General features: G+C 56.7%; 1 protein-coding gene across 1 annotated transcript; it reads right to left on the bottom strand.

Moving 5' to 3' along the window:
- Nucleotides 1-13401: 13401 nt before the first annotated feature.
- On the bottom strand, nt 13402-14417 carry LOC141950803 (noggin-2-like). The gene has a single exon (XM_074886122.1). The coding sequence runs from the start codon at nt 14050-14052 to the stop codon at nt 13414-13416; it is 639 nt and encodes a 212-aa protein (XP_074742223.1). The 5' UTR covers nt 14053-14417; the 3' UTR covers nt 13402-13413.
- Between the last annotated feature and the right edge of the window lie 7728 nt (nt 14418-22145).

Raw genomic sequence — 22145 nt, forward strand, 5'->3', positions numbered from 1 at the left:
TAAGAGTTCCCAGATAATGGGGCCTGACAATGGAACAATGGGGGCCGAAAGACGCAGCTCATGATTAGGAGTTATATAACAGCGGCTGGCATTTATTAATAACACTCATGTTGTGCTTTATTTTCTTAGTTAGCACTTTTCAGGTTCAGAGGACTTCACAACCCCTGGCTATTCCATATTTGATGCTCAGCACGAGGTGACTAGGAGGAAATGTTGGCCTGTAGCGGTAGGAACACCCTTCACGCCTGCTTCTGTTGTAGACCTTAAAGGGGAGAAGGGGAAACGCTAAGTGATACGCTTGCACTAACTATTTGGGACCTCTCCTGTTCCCCACAGTCTTATGGGTGGTGTAAGACCACAAAGAAACATCATCTGGGAAAACAGGGTTTTCCTGGGATGAGTTACAGGACCGTAACGTTTTCAAAGTGTTCCTTTTCCTGGAGAATGAGTAAAGTTGGGACCTCTGCGGGGATGCAGGAGTACGCTTGGGTGTGATCCTAAATGGGAAGCAGCCCTGGAGGAGCAGTCCACAGTCAGTCTGCAGTGATGGCATCTACCTCTTGGCATAGCTTCGGGAGCAGGAGTGAAACATCCCACTGGAACAGACAACCCTGACGGCTGCCTACCACGACCTTGGGATGTGCCAGTCGAAGCAGTAACCATGGCCTCTCTTGGAGGACCCACTCAGTGCAGTCTGGGCCAGGCCGGAGGCTTTTTTTCCCCAGCACGCACGAGACCTTGACACAGAGCAATAGTCATTCTGCCCGGCGCAGGGGATGAGCGGTCCAGTCTGAACAGGTTGTCTCCTTCTGGTCTGGGTAGGCTATTTATTGCTCCTCTGACTGTTGCTCGTGGTATGTGCTGACCGCTCAGCCTGCTCATGAAAAACAAGAGAATTCCCGTCCAAGCTCTCGTGCCAAGCAAGCAGCGACGGTTTTCTTCTGAGCAGGCCTGGGAACTTCTTCTCAGCCCTGGGCGGCAGATGTCTCAAAAGCAGCTCAGACCTGCGAAAGTTGTAGTCTGGGACCAGGCTTTGGACTCAAATACCCAAACAGCTCACCAGACGGTCCCCTGGCTTGTCCAAAAGCAGAACCAGCAGAGATAGGAGTGAAACCTGCCCATGTGCGTGCCCATGAAAGCAAAGGGGTTCTCATGGCCCCACAGCTCTGCTCCTAACCAGGAGGCACGGGAGAGCGGCACATTTCCACAGTAGGACATTCTGCAATGAGAAGAGGCAGGTTTTGCAGCTACAGCAAGGGATGAGACCTTGTGCTTTTCTCCACTGGTTCTTGGAGTGCGTGTGCTCCAGCGAGTAGTCCTGAGGCATGGAAATTCACAGTTCCAGTAGTTCCTCTTATAGGAAAGGCCTGGGGATGCTAAACAAAGCCAAGGGCGAAGAGCCACCCTAGGGACAGCCCTGTGACAAGCCCAGGGAGCCCTGGGGAGGTGCCCACGCAGTCTTGGTTGCGGTTCTTAGATTGCTGACTGAAGGCATGGGGTTATGATGCTGAAGTGCGATTCCCAGAGCACATTGAGCAGTAGCCAAGCTGATGCATCCTCTAAGGAGGAAATCTCACTTGTTGCTGTGATTTAAATCATTCATATCTGCCCAGACATGGCCACCTGCACAGGAGAGGTCTTGAGATAACAGATACCATGCTCTTATATCACCTGGTGTCTCAGAGGAGCTGGCAGCATCAGGAGCAATTTTGCACTTGTGATCCAACCTCTCATCTGGGGAAAAAACACACGCACTGGCAGATAATGCTCTTTGGTGGAGAGCATATTACCTGCTGCACTCTAAGTGACAGAAGCACTGCGCAGGGACTCTGCTCACTGGCAGCCACCTGTCAGTCAGTGGCTTATCATCTCTTCTTAGCTAAAACTGTTTGGAAAGGCAATGGCAAGGTAACCCTCTGTCGTGGTTTGAGCCCAGAGGGCAACTGAGCACCACACAGCCATTCACTCACCCCTTCCTCCCAGCACAGCGTTACCACATGTTAAAAACACTTCCCCCCATCCCTCCCTCTTCCTGGACTCAGTTTTGTCCCGATATCTCTACTTCCTCCCCGCAGTGGGGCAGGGCAGGGAATGGGTGGTTTTTGGTCAGTCAGACGCTCCTTCCTCCAAGGGAGGGGGAAGCACTCCCCTGCTCTATGTGGCGTCCCTCTCATGGGAGACAGTCCTCCACAAACTTTCTCCATGGTGAGTCCTCCCCGTGGGATGCATTCTTCTCAAGATGCTCTGGCGTGGGTCACCCCCACGTGCTGCAGTCCTCCCAGTGCTGAACTACAACAGTGGGGGCTTCGCCTTCCCATAGAGTCCCAGGGTCCTCCGCGGGCTGCAGGCGGATCTCTGTGCCACCAGTGACCTCCATGGTGGTGGTGGTGGGTGACCCTGCCCTCTCACCATGGGATACATGGGGGCTCTCTGCTCCGGCACACCTCCCCTGCTTCCTCCTCCTTCCTTCCACTGACCTCGGTGTTTGCATAGGTGTCCTTCTCGTAACTCCTCCTCACAACTCCCACTTCTCCTCCCAGGTTCCCCTTCTTAAATCGGTTATGACAGAGGTGCAGCCACTGTCGCTAGCTGGCTCGGCCCTGGCCAGAGGCGGGTCCGAATTGGGAGCTGGGGGAGCTTCGAGAAGCTTCTCCCAGGGGCCACCGCTGTAACCCCCTCCCCCACTACCAAAAAACCCACCAGACACACAAGCCCAGCACACCCTCACAGACCAGTCATTGCACACCTCAGCCCTTTGCTGTCTGTGTGCCAAACGGTGTGTGAGACAGACAGAGCAGGTGCCAGCTGCTCGGCATCCTCCGTGATGCAGCCAAGGGGATGAGTACAGGCAGGGCTGGTACCAAGTGTCACTGGTGACACATGGGGACACAGTGGGCTGGGGTTGCTCTCAGGTCTTCAGCTGCAGAATGTACTGCTGGTGGTGGTAGGGGAAACAAGGGCATCTCCTGGGGTTCCTCTCTCATCATGTGTCTGTCTCAGCCTTGGGAAAGAGTCAGCCCTGCAGCTTCTTCCTGCCCCCGTATGGCTTCTTGCATGGCTGGGATGGATGATAGCCAGGCTGGGTCAGGCCCAGGGGGACCATACAGCTGCACGGCCGTGCGATGTGACATGGTACTAACAGGGGGATAGTGCCCCTCGAGTCCCCACCTCAGGACATCTGGTCCTGATGATCTTACCCGCGGGCTGGCCAGGACAGCAGCGTGCATGGGATCCAGCTGCCTGTGCCTGACTCCAGGTGAGGCTGGATGAGGTGAGACTGGCAGGATGAGACAAGCAGCCAGAGGAGATGATGAGAGTAATTTCAAACCTTTTAAATCAAGACTTACATGTGCCCTTTGCTGCTGAGGTTGAAATCAGGACCCTCCCATCTCTAAAGATGATGGGCATAAAAGGTCAGATTTTTGTTCCGTACCTCCAGCCTGAGAACTATAGCTAGAAATGTCTAAGACTACACTAATTCTAGGCAGAAAAATCCCTTTTGTTATGTGTCCTGAAATACTGCTAGAAAAGGCTTAATTGCAAAGGATTTTCTTTGGGGGAGAGAAACATACTGACCCAGGCAAGTTGAGGAACAAAACATTCTCCTCACACTTAACAGGAAAGAATCACATCCACCATCCAGCCTGAAAGGACCTTTTGGTTCTTTTTTTGCCTTGTGTTACTGCAACCATAATCTGAATGTCCAGCGTCTGAGGGTTCAAACTGGATCAAAAGGCTCTGATGCTGTCTGAAGGAAACCTCTACAATGCCCCATCGTGACTTTTTTTGATGGAATTTAATTTGATGGGAAATCGCACAGATAGACAAATAATAGAGTTTCAAGGTAAGTTTGGTCTGGAAAAGTTTCCTGCCAATAGCAAATCCAGTTCTTGGGGCTGTTGCTTTCTGGCGCGGGTCTCTGCACCCATCTTCCCTGCCTTCCCACCTCCAGACGAGGTGTATTTAACAGTATGGTTCTGGCTTAATGTCCTCTCGCTCCAAAGCTGGTCTCTCTAGATCCTAGTGACAACTATTCAATGGCCTGTCTTCTTGTATTTCTTGATCTGTTCTGCCTGGTTTTAGGTTTTACCCTGTTGGAGGTTGGTTTTTTTTGGACCTTACCTTCTGGGCATGGCCTGCACCTTGGAAATCAAATTGAAGAGCTTTTAAGAGAGGAGAAAGGACTCCATGTTCTCTGAGCTGTCCACAGCATTGGGATTTCCTGGCCTTGCGCCAGCAGCTCTCAGGGCATAGTACAGCCAGCCTCCCCCCCTTGGGAGCTCAGTGTCATGGCCAGAAGAAAGGAAGAAGCACGGTAGTGATGAGGGGACTTGCAGGGTTCGTTAGTAGAAATTACTGCCATATTTACCAGTGCACTCCTCTGCGCCCAGGATTAAGTCCTCATGTCCCACGCTTTAGCAGGCTTGCCCAGAGCACACGAACAAGTGCTCTTATTCTCTTGGGTGTACGCATCCACAGAAACATTTCTTATCCACGTTACAAATGGGTGGTTTGCAGATGGCCTTTCTTAGGCAGATGTGCTGCATGCATAGCGCTTGCCAGCACTCTTTGATGAAAAATGGCATCAAAATATGAAATTTTGATGAAGAACAGAGAAAAAAACCTGAGTGAATTTTCACGATTCCTTTCCTGACTCCTGGCTTGCTACAGAGTTGGTCGAATGTTTCTAAATTCAGCCACGCTTCAGAAATTTTGACCAAAAAACACAAGGATTTTTTTAGAAAAACATTTCTCAATTTTTCCCTTCTGGTTTGGCCATGTGTCCTACTCACTGAGAGGAGACTCCAGTTGGTTTTTCTGACTAGAACCACACTTTAAAGAGCGCAGCCATTCCCTTAATTGGGGCTGATAAATCTTGCAGGCATAGATGAAGATAAATCACATTTTGTGCCCAGAGTACAAATTCTCAGGGTTTAAACATTTGTGTGGTATTTGTTAAGCAATTTGAAGGCTTATTGAAGTAACTGAGCTGGACAACAGGGCTGGACCTGGACCAGGACAACAACTGTGTACAGACACTCGGCGTGTAGGCAACAGAGATGGAGGGGCCTAGATGAATCCCACTTCACTCAGAGCATTCATGGAGGATATCTCCTTTCTTCTATGCAGGGTATCTTTGGTTGTGCTTCTTCCACCACTCCCTTTGGGAGGATGGAGGGCTGCTTAGTCAGTCCCCACGGGAAGCCAAGGCATGCTAAAGTTCCTCATGAAGAACAAATTCACTTCAGCCCAGAGGAAAGTCATGGAAGGCTTTGGACTTCTTGAGTCTGTTTGTTGGCCAGTGGCTGCCACTGCCGCTGTGGTGGCCAGAGGAAAAGGAGGCTCCTGTGGTGCTGGGGTGGCTAGCAGGACCTCCAGGGGCAGTGGTGCCTGGTGAGAATCTGGACTTCCCGGAGAGCTGCTGCGTGTCCAACACGCGTCATCCAACCTGGGCCCAAATCTTCGGCCCTGAGGGCCCTCAGCTGCTCCACGAGAGCGCAGAGCTCCCTCGGCGGGACAAGCTCCTCTCCGACACCACTGCACCGCGCCCCTCCCAGCCCAAGGCTTCGGCCTGTCCTCACCACCGGCAGCCCCGCTCTGGCGGAGCGGGGCCAGAGGCCGGCTGCTCCCCGCCCCGCGAGGCCCTGAGCCCTGTGGCGGGTGCTGGGGCTCCGCCGGCCGCCCCCCGTGAGCCCCGAGGGCGGGAAGGGCCACGAGGCACCAAGGGCAGCCCGCGGGTCGCTACACGGGTCCCCGGTGCGGCGGGAGGGAGCTGCCCGAGACCGGGCACAGCCATAGTGCTGGGGAACCCGGGTGGCCGCCCGGGACCCGCCCGCAGGCGCCGGCGGGGCCCGGTGGGGTGCGGGGGGAGGAGGGGCCGGTGAAGGCCCGGGCGGGCGAGGCCCCGCGGGCAGGACCCGGCGGGCGGGGCGGGGCGGGGCGGGGCGGGGCGGCGGGGCCCCGCCTGGCCCCTCGTGGCCGCCAGGTGGCGCCCTCCTCCCGGGTCACGGCCCCGCGGCGGCGGCGGCTGAGGCGCCAGGCGCCGGCCCCCGAGTGGGCCCTGCCCGGCCCTGCCCGGCCTCGCCGGCACCGGCGCCGGGGAGACGGGAGGCCGCGGGGCCGCGGGGCCGGGGCGGGCCCTGGAGCTGGCGCAGGCCGCGGGCAGCACCCCTCGGCCCCTCCCGCCCCGGGGCAGGGTCCTTCTCCCCAGGTGCTGCCCGCCCGGCCTGCGCCCCCGAGAGCCCCGGCGCGGGAGGAGGCTGCCGGGCCGCCGGGCCGGGCCCGCTGCGCTGCCGGCACCCACCGCCCCCCCGAGGCCCACAGCCTCTCCGGAGCCCAGCGCCCCGCCACAAACCCCTCTGCCGCAGCAGCCGCTCCCCGGGGCCACCCCGGCCTGCCCAGCGAGGGGGGCACCCGCCCTCCTCACTCCCGGAGGCAGGAGCGGGCAGGGTGCCACGGCCCTGCCCTCGGGACCGCTGTCCGTGCCTGGCTGGGGGTACCCCCGCCTGCTTTGGGGTCACCTGTTCCCTGTTGGGACCACCTCCAGAGCAGGTCTGGGAGGGGGCAGAGCCCCCGTGTTCCCAGCCCAGTTCAGCAGCCGGTGGCAGCCGGGGCTGAAGGCACCTCCTGGTACAGCCCAGCCAAGGGCTCCTGTTGGGTGCCACTACACGCACCTTCACCAAAATCCTCCTTATTAGCGACAAAGTCCAACCTCACGGCTACGCGTTGACTTGCACGCTGCCTTCTCTGGCTCAAAGAAGTGTCCAACAGCATTGTTGGCTGCGGTTCCTGGTGGGAAGGCAGGAGGCAAAAGTAGGCTCTTTCCTAAAATACGGTCAAAGAGCAGAACACCAAGTCCAGCTCAGCGCTTGCTCTCAGCTCCAGGATAAAATATGGTCCCTGTCCCAGTAAAGTAGATAAACCGAGCCAAGGCTGGAGGCCCAGTCCTTTTTTAGTACCATCTGGAGAGAAAGTGTCTTTTGGCAGTAAATGGGATGGAAGCAAACCAGACAACGCTTGAGGACACAGCCAGTCTCAGAGGGGACCTGATGGCTCTTGCACAACCCTCCAAGAAGGCTATGGACTTGGACTTGAACACCTGTACGGGATCCCTCAGAGTGAGCCAGCATCCGTGACAAGGAGCTGCTCTCTTCCTCCAGCATCATTGTTCTCTTTACCCACCCCAGGTTCGGAGCCTGCTCTCCAAAGGCTGTCCTGCCCTGGCACCCAGAGGTACAGCCTTTACTTCCCTTCTCATCATTCCTGCTGCTCAGCTCTGCCTCCTGCTACCTTCCCAAAGGCTGCCTTCGAGACAGAGGAGCTGCAGCATGGCAGGTGCTGGGCACGCTGCTGCTCAGCGGGTGGAACCACCATCCTTGAAGCTCCAGGGTCCTCACTGTGGACCCCCAGCAGCTCTGGCAGCGCTGGCTCCAAAGCTCCGACTTTTTGTTGTGGTTTGTAAGACTTCCCTGGGGGGAAAGGTCCAGATCTTAACTAACGGGGGTGGCCAGTGAGCTTGGCTGGTTACCTTGCTCTCAGCTATCCGGCATGGGGAGATAACTGGTTTCCAAGGACCATGTTTGCAGGTGACAAGGCACATGACACGGCTGACCTAGCCAGGCCCTCTGTGAGCAGCCATGCCCCAGATCTGGCAGTTACCCAAAGTAATACCCTTCAATCCCAGCTTCCAGATCCGAGGAGGAGCCTTTCACATCATATGCTCTGTCACATCTCTGGGACTGTGGGCTTCTGTAAGGACTCCTCTCCCTTTTCAGGACATCTGTGTGATGCTGGAGAGCAGGGTCTCCTACCACACCCCTACGGTGATCTGTGGGCCCCTGGTGGTCTGTGCCTCTCTCCAGAGAGTCTGGCAGGAGGCCGAGGTTCTCTGGGCAGGGCACTGAACCTTCTCAGGAGGAACAGCAGGGCCTGCAAACTGAGAGAGGCGGAATCGGTCCTCTCAAATTCACTGCACCTACGCTGGGCTTGGGCATGGCTTCACCAGTCACATCCCACACATCTGCTTCAGGGCTTGGGTGTCTCCCTGGCACACTCATCCAGTGCAAAAAAAAATATGTAGTCTGTTTTGCTGTTTGCAAACTAGCCCTGCTTTTTTGTGAATGGATTCATTCACCGGCCGCCTGAAAGAACCATTTTAGCCAATGGTCGGCTTGTGAGCGCTGCCTCCCAGCTAGTCGTGATTTGCTCTTCGTGTCTCTGCCTCTCTGATTGGGCTCCCAGGCGCCACATGATGTGGTCCCTTGTCCTTGACAGGGTGTCTGACATTTTTAATCAGAATACCAAACAGCTAATGCAGAAGAGCAACCGTGTCTCCTGGATGGTGCTGCTGTTTGTTTTTAATCACTGTGGGGGAAGGGAGGCTCAGGCACATTTTTTTGCGGATGAACCAGCAGTCCATCTGACACCTTTGCAGTGACAGTGAGTAAAGCCCTAGATACTCCCTGCATCCCCTCACAGACATGCTGGTGAGGGGTCAGGGCCCAGCTCCACTGAGCAGTGACTGGGCATGTGGTTGGGTTTACTGTACATGAAGACACAGGCAGCTAAGGAGAACTGTAAAGGAGTGGAGAGAAAGGCAGCCTGAGATGGGTCTTGCACAGAGGAAGCAGACCCCCCACCCTTGCACCCAGCAGCCCTGGGGAGATGGTGAGACAAGAGCCCCCCTCTGCCCACCCCATGGGACTCTGCGGTCAGCACAGTCCTGGCCTGTACTGGGGCCGTTAACCTCAGCGCTGTTGCATGTTTTTCATTGTGGTGATGAACAAGGGCTGGGGGTGCCTGGAGGAAGCAGGTCCAGCTCATCTGGAGCTCCTAGCCAGCAGTGGTCAGCAAGATGGGCTCACCAGGGACCTGCTAGCGGACCAAGCAGGGTGTGCAGGGAGACTGGCTTTCCCTGACAGCTCCTGGTAGCCATGCTGGGCTGCAAAGGCAAGTGATAGCAAATGCTCATGCTGGCAGAGGAGACAAACACAGTTTTGCACATTGAGTTAAGTCCCAGTTTAGCCTGAGCTTGGAAGTTTGAGGAGGCCTGTTACTGCCTCCAGCCCATTCGTTTGCCTTTCTAGGAACGATGAGTGATGGGCTTAGATCATCACCGGGGCCTGAGTCAGATATCTCAAGAGCTGGCACTAGACATCTGCGAGCTCTCGCCCTGTGAATCTGGGTCACCCTGGCAGAGCCAGCGTGCCGACACGAACTTCATTGCTGGAGACCAGCCTTAGCGGAGGGGACCTGAGCTAAACGGGGTGAGGCGGCATGGGAAAATGGGGATGAAATACCCTTTGGCAACAGAGACAAAAGAGTTAGCCTGATGCTGGTGTGAAAGCCAAACTGGGATGTGAAAGGCAAATGGAAAAGTGCCTCTGTACCACTGAGTCAAATGTCAGAAGCCATCCCAAGCTCACGCTCTCTCCCAAGACAAACAAGATCATCTAAATTTGCGGTTTGTGTGTGGGAGAGCAATTCACCAGGTGACAGAAGGGCCTTGACATGCAGAAGGAAGAGACGGAGACCTCTGCAGACCCAGGAGTGGGGCTCTGCTCTGAGCCTGGCTTTGTAGGGACTACAAAGAAGAGGTCCGGACGTGATCCAGCCAAGGGAGCTGCCCCAGCACAGCATGTAGTGTCGGAGCAGGAGAGCTCTGGCCAGCACTGGCTGTGGAGAGGAAAGATGCCTTTGCTTCCCTGTCGTGCCCATGGATGTGTGCCTGCAGCGCACGGGGCAGCCGTCAGGTCCCAGGGAGCCTCCACTGCCACGTCCGCTCTGCCCTGCCCAAAGGAAGACAGAGTTAAACAGCTGATCCTCCTGCTAACCACCTTCTGCTTAAGCCCTGAGACTCAGGGCAGAGAAGGGAGACTGCAAAGCGTACGGCTCACTGCAGATTCACAGGTCACGGACATGGTCCCCTGCAAATACTGGGTGAACGAAGGGACCGGCTGGGTGCCCAGGAGCGGGTGTGCACACGCCTGTCAGTGTGTGGCCACAGCCGTGCATGTCTCTTGCCAACATGATGACAAGCGTGACCCAACCTAGAGGATGCCACCCACCCTCGGCACTCCAGGCCCATCTCTTGGGCCACCATCCTGGAGCGCAGGGGGAAAGACCCATGTCCTCAGCAGTTGGCACCCACTGCATCTCGGGGCTCTGCCGGTTCTGCCTGTTCTGCCCCCTTTCCCCCCGCAGCTTGTCCCTTAATCACAAGCAGCTTGGGGAGACAATGAAATAACCGCACCAAAGAACCAGGCTTGTTCCCCTTTGTCTTTTGCTCCTTTGAGGCTCAGCAGACGAGGCAAGCCATCACGCCCACGGCCCGGCCGTCACACGTCCGACTCATCGCCTCCCGGGGCAGCCGAGCAGGAGGCTCCTCGGCACGAGGTGGCCACACATCGGCACGAGGTGACCGCACGCCAGTGCTGCGGCAGGTTGGCGAGGCAGGGCCCGGCAAGCTGGCATGCGCCCCGGGGGGCCATCCTCTGCTCCCCGGCCCCTGCCCGCACTGAGCACCTCAGCTCTCAGCTCTGAGAGCTTTTGCCTCCAGACAAGCTGTCATCTCAAGTGGGACCACTGAGTTCTCCCCCGAGACGGAGGCAGCCCCCCTCCTCCCTCCAGCACATGGCACGGAGGCTTTTAGGCTGGTTTTTGCTGGAGTTCACACAAATCTCGCCTTCCCCGTTCCCACCCGCCCTTCCCCGTGCAACTGAACTCAGCCATTGAGCCCAGCGAATGGTTTATTTCCCAGGTTAGCACAAAGCAGGGGTCTCTGTGTGCCCCTGGAACCAGCAGAACAAAACGCACAAAGACGTTAGAGGGCCATTTGTAACCAAATCCCAACACACCAGATACTGTTGGGATTATGTCAGAAATATTTTCCCAGAATGCCCTCCCCCCATGCTCCCTCCTACAGATGTTCGGCCCCCACACCACAGATGTTGTTCCTCTTGCAAAATGAGCTTTCCCCTTCCTCTCCCAAATGCCCCTGATGTTTTGCACATTGCCTTTGCCGAGGTCTCTTTTCCACCCTGCCCTCCGCGTCCCCCCCTTCCCCAGTCCCTGGCTGACAAACGCGAGGAAAGGCCAACCTGCCTCTTTGCGCGGGGCCAGGCGGGTGGCTGCAAGGCTCTGCGGGGACATTGGCTGCTGGATGTCACCGTCCCTCTCACCTTGTCCTCACCATGCCCATTAGAAAAGCTCTCTCCCTGTTTCGGCCTCAATCCGTGCATGATCTCCAGGCTCTGCAGGCCTGCTCCGGAAGGGCTCGCTGGACCATGGTCCCCTCGGAGGAAGATGGAGGGATGCGAGCCAGACCCCTCAGAGCGTCTCAGTGCCTTCCCATGGGCTCGGTGTCAAGCCGCTCTCCTCTGCTGCGTGCCGAGCTGGAGGGGGACGGGGTCTCCCTGCCACTCCGCAGACAGCTTGGTGGAGCACAGCTCCGCGCTGGCAAGGGCCTTCAGCAGCAGTTTGTTCCTCGGGGATGCCGGGTGTGTTTCAGACGCTGGAGGGAACGGCCAGACCTTCCCCTGCAGCACCAACAGCCCACGGAGCATGCAGGGGGACGGCCTGGCAGCCCATCAGGGCCCCACTCCAAGCCCTATGACAGACAGACAGACAGACAGACAGACAGACAGATCTCCGTCGGGAGCGGGCTTGCACTGCCAGTGCCCCCGCTCACCAGTGCTGGGCTCCTCCCCAGCCGGCCCGGCTGCCGGCAGCCTGCCTGCGTGGAGCCGGCCCGTCTCTCCCTTGCCCTGGCTCCACGAGCTCCAGTGGGAGAGTGGGGGGTCCCACGGGCCCCGGCACACGCGGGTGGCAAGCCGAGGGCACGCAGCGCCGGTGCAGGATCAGCGCTTCCTCCTGACCCCAGCACGCACCCGGCTACGCCGCAGGGGACAGATGCCAGCCCCAGGGCTCCGTCGCGGCAGCAGGGCTGGGCACAGGGCTCGTCTCCATCCTTCCCTTCTGCGCTAGTGGCGGCAGCCGAGAAAAAACATTTGTTCTGACACACATGGGGCTGCCAAGCTGTGTCAGGCGCTTTGATGGCCGGGGCGGTAACCTCGACCGCTTCCTCTGCCAGTGGGAGAGCCAAATCCAAGAGCCACAGAGCATGCGGGAGCCCGGGACGGGCCACACGAAGCAGGAATCTCCTCCCAAGGCCTTCAGATGACACCTTCTGTCCGGGACATTGCAGCTCTTTTATGCGTTACGAGCCAGTTCTCTCGCATCTTTTTTTTTTTTTTTTCCTCTCCCCAACAGGTTAAATATGCAAAGAAAACCCAGAGTGGCATCCCGGAGAGGCGTAAACCTGTGGAGCTCTACCAACCTTCGGGCCGTCTCACAATTTACACCAGCGTGGCCCAGCCAAAGCCCTTTACTCATCACCTGCTCCGAGCAAGAATTTGAGTCTCTGCTGGTCTCCCAGGGAGCTGGGGTGCAGCACGGGGTTTTTCTTCAAAGATAGAGTTTATTGCTAAAAATGTTTTGATCAGTGATAGCTCATATTTACATTGATATGTTTTTAAAGGAATATTCAAGTAAACATTTCCAATAGTTTCTGGCATAATCTCTAGCTTTTTTTTCCTATACACAAACGTTAAAAATAAATAAACTGTACACAGAAAATTTCCTTTAAGATCTCTACACGACTATATGTATTCCCACACAACAAAACGATTCCACTCTTTCATAGATTTGTACTTTTCTTTAAAATTTCCTCCTTAATAATCGTTATACACTTAAAAAAAAAATCCCTAGAGAGCTTTGCAAATTAGTTCAAACATCAGTGACAAGGTCTGAAGAAGACAAAAAAAAATACAGCACAGAGAAACAACCGTCTTCGGGGATGCTGCTGTTTTTTTTTTTTTTTTTTTTTTACCCCCCCCCGCCCCTTCTCCTTCTGATAAAATCATCTTTACAGGAAATTTCTGCCCTTCCCTTCAGCAGAGAAGTGCTCGGGTTCTGTGGGGATTGGTTTAAAATGTGGTCCTATGTCTTTAAAATAATAATAATAACAATAATAATTATAATAATAATAAAAAAACAGCTGCGATTTCCCCCATTTCCTTTAAAATCTCTCTATTTACACGGCTGGTAATTTTTTTTCTTTTTTTCTTTTTTAGTTTTTTATTTTCCTTTTGTTAGAAGGCTATATATGTATAAAAATAGACATCTGATTGTAGTGCTTTACTGTGCCTTTGGCCTGCCCTGCAGTTCCTGGGTTCGCTTTTCCCCTTTCAAATAAAATAACATTAAAATAAGTCCAAAAAAACCCCCAAACAACCAACCCCAAACCGCTTCCTCTCCCCCCACCCCGCGCTGGGGGGGAAAAAACCAAGCACACCCCCCCCCCTCCCCCGATCATCCAAACGCCAGAAGGCGCAGTGCAAGGGGCCGCGGGGGCTAGCAGGAGCACTTGCACTCGGAGATGAGCGGGTACTGCACGGGGATCCAGGTGCAGTACTTCTGGCTGGACCAGCCCTGGCAGTGCCAGCGCAGGAAGGTCTTGGTGACCGACTTGACGGGCTTGCAGAACATGCCCTCGGGCAGCGAGCAGGACTTCTCGGCGAAGCAGTTGCCCTCCTTGATGTAGCGGGGCCAGAAGCGGACGCCCAGGTCCTTCCAGGTGTAGAGCACGGGGCAGTAGGTGTACGCCCAGAGCCACTGCAGCACCTTCCGCCGCGCCTTCTTGCCCACCTTGAGGCGCGGTCCCTGGGGCGGACCCAGCTCCAGGCGCCGCAGCTCGGCGGGCAGCGCCGCCCGCCCCCGCCCCGCCGCCGCCTCGGCGCCCGAGGCGTTGGCCGGCCCCGGCACGGCCACGGCCATGAAACCGGGGTCGAAATGGCTGCCCAGCTTCTTCCGCAGAGTCCTCTCGTCCAGGTCCTGCTCCTTGGGGTCGTACTCGGGATCCGGGTGCTCCACGATGTCTTTGACGGGCAGGTTGTCGCTGGGCGAGGGTCGCAGCCGCAGGAAGGGCTGCCCGCCCCCCGGGCGCAGCAGCCCCAGGCAGGAGCAGAGCAGGAGCGCCCGGATCGCCGTCATGCTCCGGGCGGGCCCCCGCCGGCCCCGGCTCGGCGCTGGCTTCCCCGCGGGGCTGGCGCTGCGGGCTCGGCTCCTAGCGCTGCCCGGCGGCGCCTGCCAGCTCCCGGGGACTCATAAATAGGCAGAGACAAAAGTCCGGCGAGGCCCGTTACTTTAAATAGCTCGGCCGGGGTTGTGTGACAGACGCATCTGAGGCTCGCTCCGCGCCCGCGGCCGCTGGCTCCCCGGGGCTCCCCGCCGGGCCGGCTCCAGCCGCGGCCGAGAGCGCCGGGGGGTCCGTGCCTCCCCCGCGGGCGGCGGCGGGGCAGGGCAGGGCACGGCGGCGGCCGAGCCTTCCTCCTCCTCCTCCTCCTCCTCCTTCTCCGCCGCCGCTCTCGCTCGCTCCCCCCCAAAATTCACAGCGGACTCGTCTCCATCGCCATGGTGACAGCTGGGCCGAGCCCCACGACAGCTTGTCTAGACGGTGTGACAGGGTTTGGCGTGAGACCGGAGCCCGAGAATAAAACCCTCCTTTATAGCCGGGCGAGGGGGCGGGGAGGAGGGTCACGGCGCCGCGGCCCGCTCGGGCGGCCCCTGCGCGGGCACCGCCGGGGCGCGGGGCTCAGGCGGCGGCGGCGGCGGGCGGCGCCGGCAGCGCCCGCGGCCCGGCCGGGCTCCTCCTCATGGCGAGCGGCTGGGGCGGCCCGCGGCCCCCCGGGGCATCCTCGGCGTGTGTGTGTGTAGGGGGGGGGGTGTCCCCGGCACCGGCGCGGCGAGGCGGCGCGCCCCGGCTCCCGGCGCGGTCCCTGGCGGCGCCCGCCGCTCCGCGCGGCTCCTCGGTGGGGGCGGGCAGGGGCGGGCTCGGCCGCCGCTCAGCAGCCCCGGCGACCCATGCTGCCGCTGCTCCGGGGGCCCGGGCGGCCCCGCCGCGCTCAGCGCATCCAGCCGCGGCTCCGCGCCTCCCTCGCTCCGCGCCCTGCGCTGCCGGCTCGGCTCGGCGCGTCGCGGCTCGGCAGTCCGGTGCGGCGCGGTGCGGTGCGGTGCGGTGCGGTGCGGCGCGGCTCGGCTCGGCTCGGCTCGGCTCGGCTCGGCTCGGCTCGGCTCGCCCGCCCGCCCGCCCGCCGCGCACTGCCGCGCCGCCGCTCGCCGCCCAAGTTAAATACGCGCCCGGCGCGCGGCCGCCCCGCCCCCGCTGTCACTTTCGCCGCGCGCTGAGTGACAGCCGCGCCCGCGCGCCCGCCGCCGGGTCCTGCCGCCGCCCATCCGCCGGCCCCGGGGCGAGCGGGCGCCGCAGGGTGCTGGCCCCGGGGCGAGCGGGCGGCCCATCCACCGGCCCCGCGGCGAGCGGGCGGCGTAGGGCGCTGGCCCGGCCCGGGCAGGGACGCGAGGATGCTGCGGGGCCGCTCCCGGAGAGGTGCCGGGGCCGTGGCCTCAGCAGCGGCCACGGCGCTGGGCTCGTAGCAGTGGCCCCCAGACCTGAAGGAGCCCTCGCCCGCCCTCAGCATCCTCTGCGCCGGCCCGGGGCACTCCGGGCACCGGCCCGGACCTGCCGGGTGGCTGGGCCCTCGCTCTGCCTCTGCTTTCCGCAAGCGTTCTGCTGCCCCACCACGCCTGCTTCTCCACAGGAGCCCACGCCTCCCCCAAAGCCTCTTCCAGCTTCACGCGGAGCTAAAAGATGAGCGGGACACCACGTCCCACCAGCCCCTCCTGGGCAGGACCCCTGGGGCCGCACACCAGAGCGTAACCGCCCGATGCGCTCCAGCATCAGCATCTCGGCACCCTCTGCAAGGGAGGCTACAGCCTTCCAGGAGCATCACTCGCACTCGAGAGGAAGCGTCCCTGCATTCCTCGGTGCGACACGGTGGGATAGCAAGCCAGGTTAAATCTGTGGCTCTTTCTTCACACCCTTCTCCATAGTGTGGGGCTAAATCTCTTGGCGGAGAGCTGGACCCACAGCATTTGAGGCACAGAGGGTGGGAGCCTGGTGTGCATCAACACAGCGAAAACCCAAACCCTTCTCACCTCCTTTACCTCCACATTGCTCAGCACTGAGCTCACACTTGAACCACGTCCAGAAATTGGACACACAGCTGGTTCCTCCAGGCTGACAGTGTGTAAGAACATTCCTGCCCATGCCAGTCACTCCCTCCCGAAGGCATGAGATAACCAGCTACCCACTGGGGCCAAGGCAGGGCGCGGAGGGAGTGAGGCAGATCGCGGGGCCAATTTCTCACTGCGATGTGCTGCTGACCCACCAAGCAAAGCGAAGGGCTGCAGAGGCAGCCAGGAACACCTCACCGGTGCATGCTGAGCGTGCGTGGAGCTGGCTTCACTCAGCAAACCAACAAACAGAGCGTTTTGCCCAGGTTTCTGTCTCTTTGTCATCCCAGAAATGCCAAATGTCAGGTTCAGACAGGAAAAGAAAACAAAAACCCCCAAAATGGAGAGGTTGAAGATCCGGCCCTGAGTCTGCATGAAGTCAGAGCATCCTCTAGACTTCAGGGAGACAAAGCTGCCGTGTGTCGGCTCAGGAGCCTGTCACAGTGCACCCCGGTTATTTACAGTGCGCAGGATTAAAGCGCACGGTTTAAATGTATCCAGCCTTTCTTCCCTTGCTGTGCATTTCCACTGTCATGATCCCTGCTTGGTTTGCTGAACTCTGAGCTCTTCTTCACTCATTTGGATCACATACACTCTGCAATTAGAGTCATGGAACAATACTGTTCCCCAGCTCTTTTATCATTAGCTCTCAAAACTATTTGCAAAAGAGATGAGTATCGTTATCCCTCAATACTGAATATTAGCAGTAAAACATTCTCATTATTGATTTCCTGACCCCAATACGCATGCAATGCTTGACCAAAGTCACCCTTGATGCACAGGCTGAGGTGCACTCTGCCTTCCCTCGCTGCTGCGTGGGAAAACGCAGGTCTCTCAGCAGTGTCAGAACTAACGCAAACACAGTAAGGAGAAGCAGCTCAGGGCAGAGACACCCGAGAGTCAGGAACAGGGCAATTACTCAGCGAGATGTACTGCTGTTGGCACTGCTGCCTTAGTAAATCCCGGTGAGGGGATTAACATCTGACTGTAATTGTAATAATAAAATCCGACATGTATACAGCATTTTTCATCCTGAAGGATCCCAAAGCACTGAAGTAACTTAACTCCTTCAGCTGTCTCCTGGACTTCATAAACATGCTCCTCAATCATCCCGCACCAGCCGAAGATGGCTTTGCTCTGGGCACGCTCACAGGTCCCCTGTGGGAGAGGAGAAGCTCTCCAGGGTGGGCTGGAGAAGGTTTCCCCTTTTGGAGGCAAGATCCCTGGAAAATGGTGCTTGGCGCATCGCAGGGGCAGGGGGGGAAGGCACCAAGGTCTGCAGGGGGGTTTGGGAGACCCTCCCAGCCTTTCTAGCGGGCAGCCCGCAGTGGGCTCACTGCTGTGCTCTTGTGCTAGCCAGCACGGAGCATTTCACTTGGCATTCTTCTGAAGGGGGGGGCGGGAGGGGCTGAAAATAAAGAAAAGCCCCTAGGCAGGAAATTTAAGGCTTAATTCTGCCCGTGAGGTCCACCATGGCAGCCAAAGGCTTCTTCTCCAACCCCTTCCCATTCTCTTCTCTTTGGGACCAGAGGCACTGGGGTGAAATCCTATTTATGGCTGCATGCGTGGACTAAGAGGCTGAGCAGCACTGTGTGTTCATATACCTTCCCTCTTACTGCTGTCTGCAGGCACCCAGCCCAACTCACAATCTAGACCTTAATTAAAGGATTTAAAGTTGGAAAGGGTACATATCACATACAGAAAAGCCTTATCAAAATAATTCCATAGAAGATGAAAGATGTAATGTTAAAGGCACCTTCTGAAGGGTAAAATGGTTGCAAACTGCTTATTTTTGCTTCTTTCCTTCATCTGGCATCTTTTTGCCATCTAAAGAAGACCTGAAAAAAATTTTGACAAAAGAAAAAGGACATTTCTATTTCACATTTGAAACTCAGGCGGTGCCTACTTGTGGAAGGCTCCATGAGCATGAAATTCCTAGTAGCAATAAAACGTCAGTGATACTGTCTTAGCAACACAGTTATTCAACTGACAAAGTTTTTTATCTTTTAAGCTTATTGCAGGCAGTGCTAATTTAAGTCAAAGGCAGGAGTAAAGATACAGAACAAAATTATCCTTGTTACAAAGTCATTCCTATTCCTTCAGCTATAGGCACGAAAGCTTCAAATCCATACGTTAAACCATGAAAAAGCCTCTTGCCCAATCCAGGAAAGCAGGAAGCCCACGCTTGGAAACCTAAAAATGAGAGCAGGCAGAAAAGGGAAGGGAGGAGAGGAGAGGAAGAGGAGAGGAGAGGAGAGGAGAGGAGAGGAGAGGAGAGGAGAGGAGAGGAGAGGAGAGGAGAGGAGAGGAGAGGAGAGGAGAGGAGAGGAGAGGAGAGGAGAGGAGAGGAGAGGAGAGGAGAGGAGAGGAGAGGAGAGGAGAGGAGAGGAGAGGAGAGGAGAGGAGAGGAGAGAGGGGAAAACACAACTCCCAGCCAAATGTCCTTTGTATCTTTTGGGTTTTTCTGTCGCTTTCTGTTTGCTTGTTTAAGTTTTCCAGACTCTCTTTATGCTTGAGAAATACTGCTGATGGGCTGGCATGGCAAGTATGAGGAACGGCTTGGGTCTGACAAGACAAAAGCATTAATTTTCACTTAAGGAACAAAAAAACCCCAACTGACTAATTGACGGTGCACCAGGATTTCATCAGAGATATGTTTTTTTTCCAGTAGAAATACATTACTCTGCTCTCATCAGTGTGTCTAAAGAAGTAGTTCCCAAAGTATGCCATGGCAAGTGGTTGGCAGGGGTCCATGGAGCAGCCTCCCGCAGCAGCTCATGGACTCGCCGGTTCCCTGCAGTCTGCTGCGAGCAGGAGGAATTCAGAGGCTGAGAGCGGCTGGCTGGCCCCAAAGCCCGGTGAAGGCGAGGGAGACAGCAAAGCTCAGGCAGCCACCTGGGGCTGGCTGTGACTCAGCACGCACCTCTGCGCTGTGGAGATCAGGGGCAGGACTCAGGTGTCTCTAGGTGGCTAGATTCCACTGGGGCAAAAATGTCACCATAAGGGTCAAACGAATGGGACACAGGGACACACAAACACACACAGTGTTTCTCATTTTCATTATAGACCTACTCAAGTTTAATTTCTGTAAGCAGTTCAGTAGTCCCAATATTAATGAAGTGATTCATCAGCTCACAGGCTTCTCTTCCCATCCCAGCAGGATGAGATCAGGAATGGGATGGGAAGAGAAATGGTATGGTAAGAAAGGTGGCTCCAGCCACCTTCTGCTTTTGGAGCTTAAATCTGTGCAGGTCTGGCATCTGCCCTGTTCACCCCCAGCTCCCTACCCCACAGCCGTGGGCCACCAGCCCTGACAAAACCCCCTTGGCTGCCCACTGCTGCCCTTCCCCAGTGGGACCCTGGAGGAGCATCTGGCAAAGGTCTCCTGTGAGCAGCCAAGGTAACAGTGCCCAGGTGGAACCTCACAGCCATGCTCCTGGGAGCTCAGCACTTACCCTGCACCAAGTTCAGATGTGCCAAAGAGCTGATGGGAAAGAAAAAACACCGCTGAGGCTCCAGGAAAGGGATTACTTGTGTCTCAGAAATAAATTTTCTTTATACCAAGTAGGCTGGTTTTGCTATTCTGAGCTTCCTGGCACCCTTTTTTGTCCTTATCATGAGATATTTTTCTGTTTTTCAAGCTCCTTGTGACTTTCTTCCTCTTGGCACCATGGTGTTGTGCCCCATCCCTCACTGCCTCACCCATTTATGATCCAAACCAATTTCCTGCTGCACACCTGGCCCCGTATCTCCCTGTTTTCTTGCAGCTGTACCTTACAGTCCCCATCAGCTGCCTGGAGTTCATCCTTTGACGCTTGCACCCTATCACCATTACATGTGAAGAAGTCCAAGGTGGGGTTTTCTTCCCTCTTCCCTTGTAACCCGGGGTTGTTACATCCAATTTGCTGTGGCCTAGACAACTGGGACAGGTGATGCCCAGGGTGGTGGACAAGACTACACTGAGCAAAAGGTCTGGTTGGTCTCAATCCATTCATAGTGACTATAACACTTGCTGCCTGATGGGCTGTATTGACTAGGCTGGTGTCCTCTGCACAGCTTCTTCTGGGCAGGTAGTGGCATTGCAGGAAGTAAAAAGGAGGGTTGTTTCACTGCAGCTATCAGCAGTTTTGTTGACATTTGCCCTGTAAATATTCACATGAATCAGTTGTTGTGGCCCAGCGCTCGCGGACAGATCTCACCCTCCAGTGAGGGAATCTGCAGAAGAAAAGTCCCCCGTGGAGCAGTTTGACCTTCCTGACCCCCTCCAGCCCGAAGTGCCCACTGCACAGCCCAGGGGCTTGGCAGAAACCGGGATGTCAGGATGGAGTCTTCGAAAACTTGCCAGGGTGAGCTCTCCTCTCCCAGGGGACCCGCAGGAACGCTCCTCAGCGGAGAGACCAGGAATGATCCCTGGACACCCGCCAATGTTAAAAAACAACAACATGGAGCTCTGAGATTTCTACCCACTTGGCATACATCTGTCACCACATGTGTTGACACAGAGCAATGCTGCCACGTCATGTTGTACGTGGCAGTCATTGTCAACACCAGTCCAAGGCAGAGAGAACTGCTCAGAGCAGCTATTTTTTGAAAATGTCCCAAATAAAAGGGCTAGAGCATGCCTTGGGGACATGGCCCACCACTAAAGGTGACCATGCCGGGGAGCAGCTCTGCCTCAGGGACTCCCGACCCACTCTCCAGGGACAATGCATTGCTTCCAGTGTAAATCAAACCCAAATGACCAGCCCTAGGCCCACCTGGTGACACAAGACAAATTTGCCACCCCTTCCTTTTCACTCTGATGAACTCTGCTTTTGCCCTGTGTCACTCTGAAATGGAAGGAGACCTGGCAGCTGGCAATGGGAACTCTTGCCACGCAGATGAATAGGTCAAGCATGATGCACCCAGCCATTGCCCAGTGAAGCTATGAGGAATCTCCTCCAACTGCAGCTGGACCAAAGATCCAGCTACAGCCCTTCCCCAGCCCACTCTCCATGCATCTCTTCTTGCAAACATCCACTCCCAGCAGACACTGCTGGAGGACACAGCACTTTCCTTTTGCTGCCTCTTCTAGCTCACCCCAGACACTCTCCTTCCCGTACATCCCTGGCAGGTTGGGCCCCAGCATCCTGCCCTTCCCTAAGCCAACATGCTCCAGGCTCTAGCCTGGGTGCAAGCTCATGTCCCACTGCAGTGAACTTGAGGCCAAAGGAAGCACCACAGCAATGATGTTCCCAGGGACAGCAAGTTGTGGCTGTAAGTGCTGTGTGATGGGGAAATACCCAAGGGAGCTCCAGCTCAGGTGGCAGCCAGGACACGGCTCAGCACTGGCAGCAAACCCCCCCGAGGCACACAGGGAGTACTTGGGTGGTTGCCACCTGCACTCAGCTCCACAGAGGCTGAATTGCTGCTGCACGAACTAATACACCACTACCCCAGGACACCTCCGAGGTTCCAAGGGACCCGAGTGACCTGCCACACTACATCTGAAGCCCAGCTCTTCTCCCCAGCCTGTCACCTTAAGCACAGGCTGTGCTTCCCTGGCAGCTGGGACCCTGCTGCGGGGCTGTGTCTTGGGAGTTGCATTGAAGGCAAACGTGCATGGATGAAATTTTTTCATCTTCTTGTTTTTTTCATCTTCAAGGTTTTTTTATCTCCAAGAATTTTTAATCTTTGATTTTTTCATCTTCAAGGGTTGCCCCGGCAGGTGGCCTCAGGAGACAGACTTGCTCTCATAACCATACTGTGATGCTGCCATGCCTGTGGGACAACGTTGCCAGCTGACGCAGTGGGCGGCTCGTGCCCCTCTCTCCAGAACAATGCAGGAGCTCAGAGCACCTCGCTCCAAGCTCGACACATCTGCGCAGCCTTTGCTGGGTCTTTCTTAGAGAGCCACTCTGACCTGCTCGCCAGCTTTGAGGAACTACATTCCAGAGAGTCCCCCAAGAAGAAGCACCTCTTCCTGCTAGCACAGCCCACACCTAGCAGGACATGGCCATCAGAGGAGAGCAGGG

This window comes from Strix uralensis, chromosome 16 (assembly GCF_047716275.1).
Source record: "Strix uralensis isolate ZFMK-TIS-50842 chromosome 16, bStrUra1, whole genome shotgun sequence".
Taxonomy (NCBI): domain Eukaryota; kingdom Metazoa; phylum Chordata; class Aves; order Strigiformes; family Strigidae; genus Strix; species Strix uralensis.

What these genes read in the sequence shown, in the direction of transcription:
- LOC141950803 (XM_074886122.1), bottom strand. Translation starts at nt 14,052, where the DNA reads ATGACGGCGATCCGGGCGCTCCTGCTCTGCTCCTGCCTGGGGCTGCTG.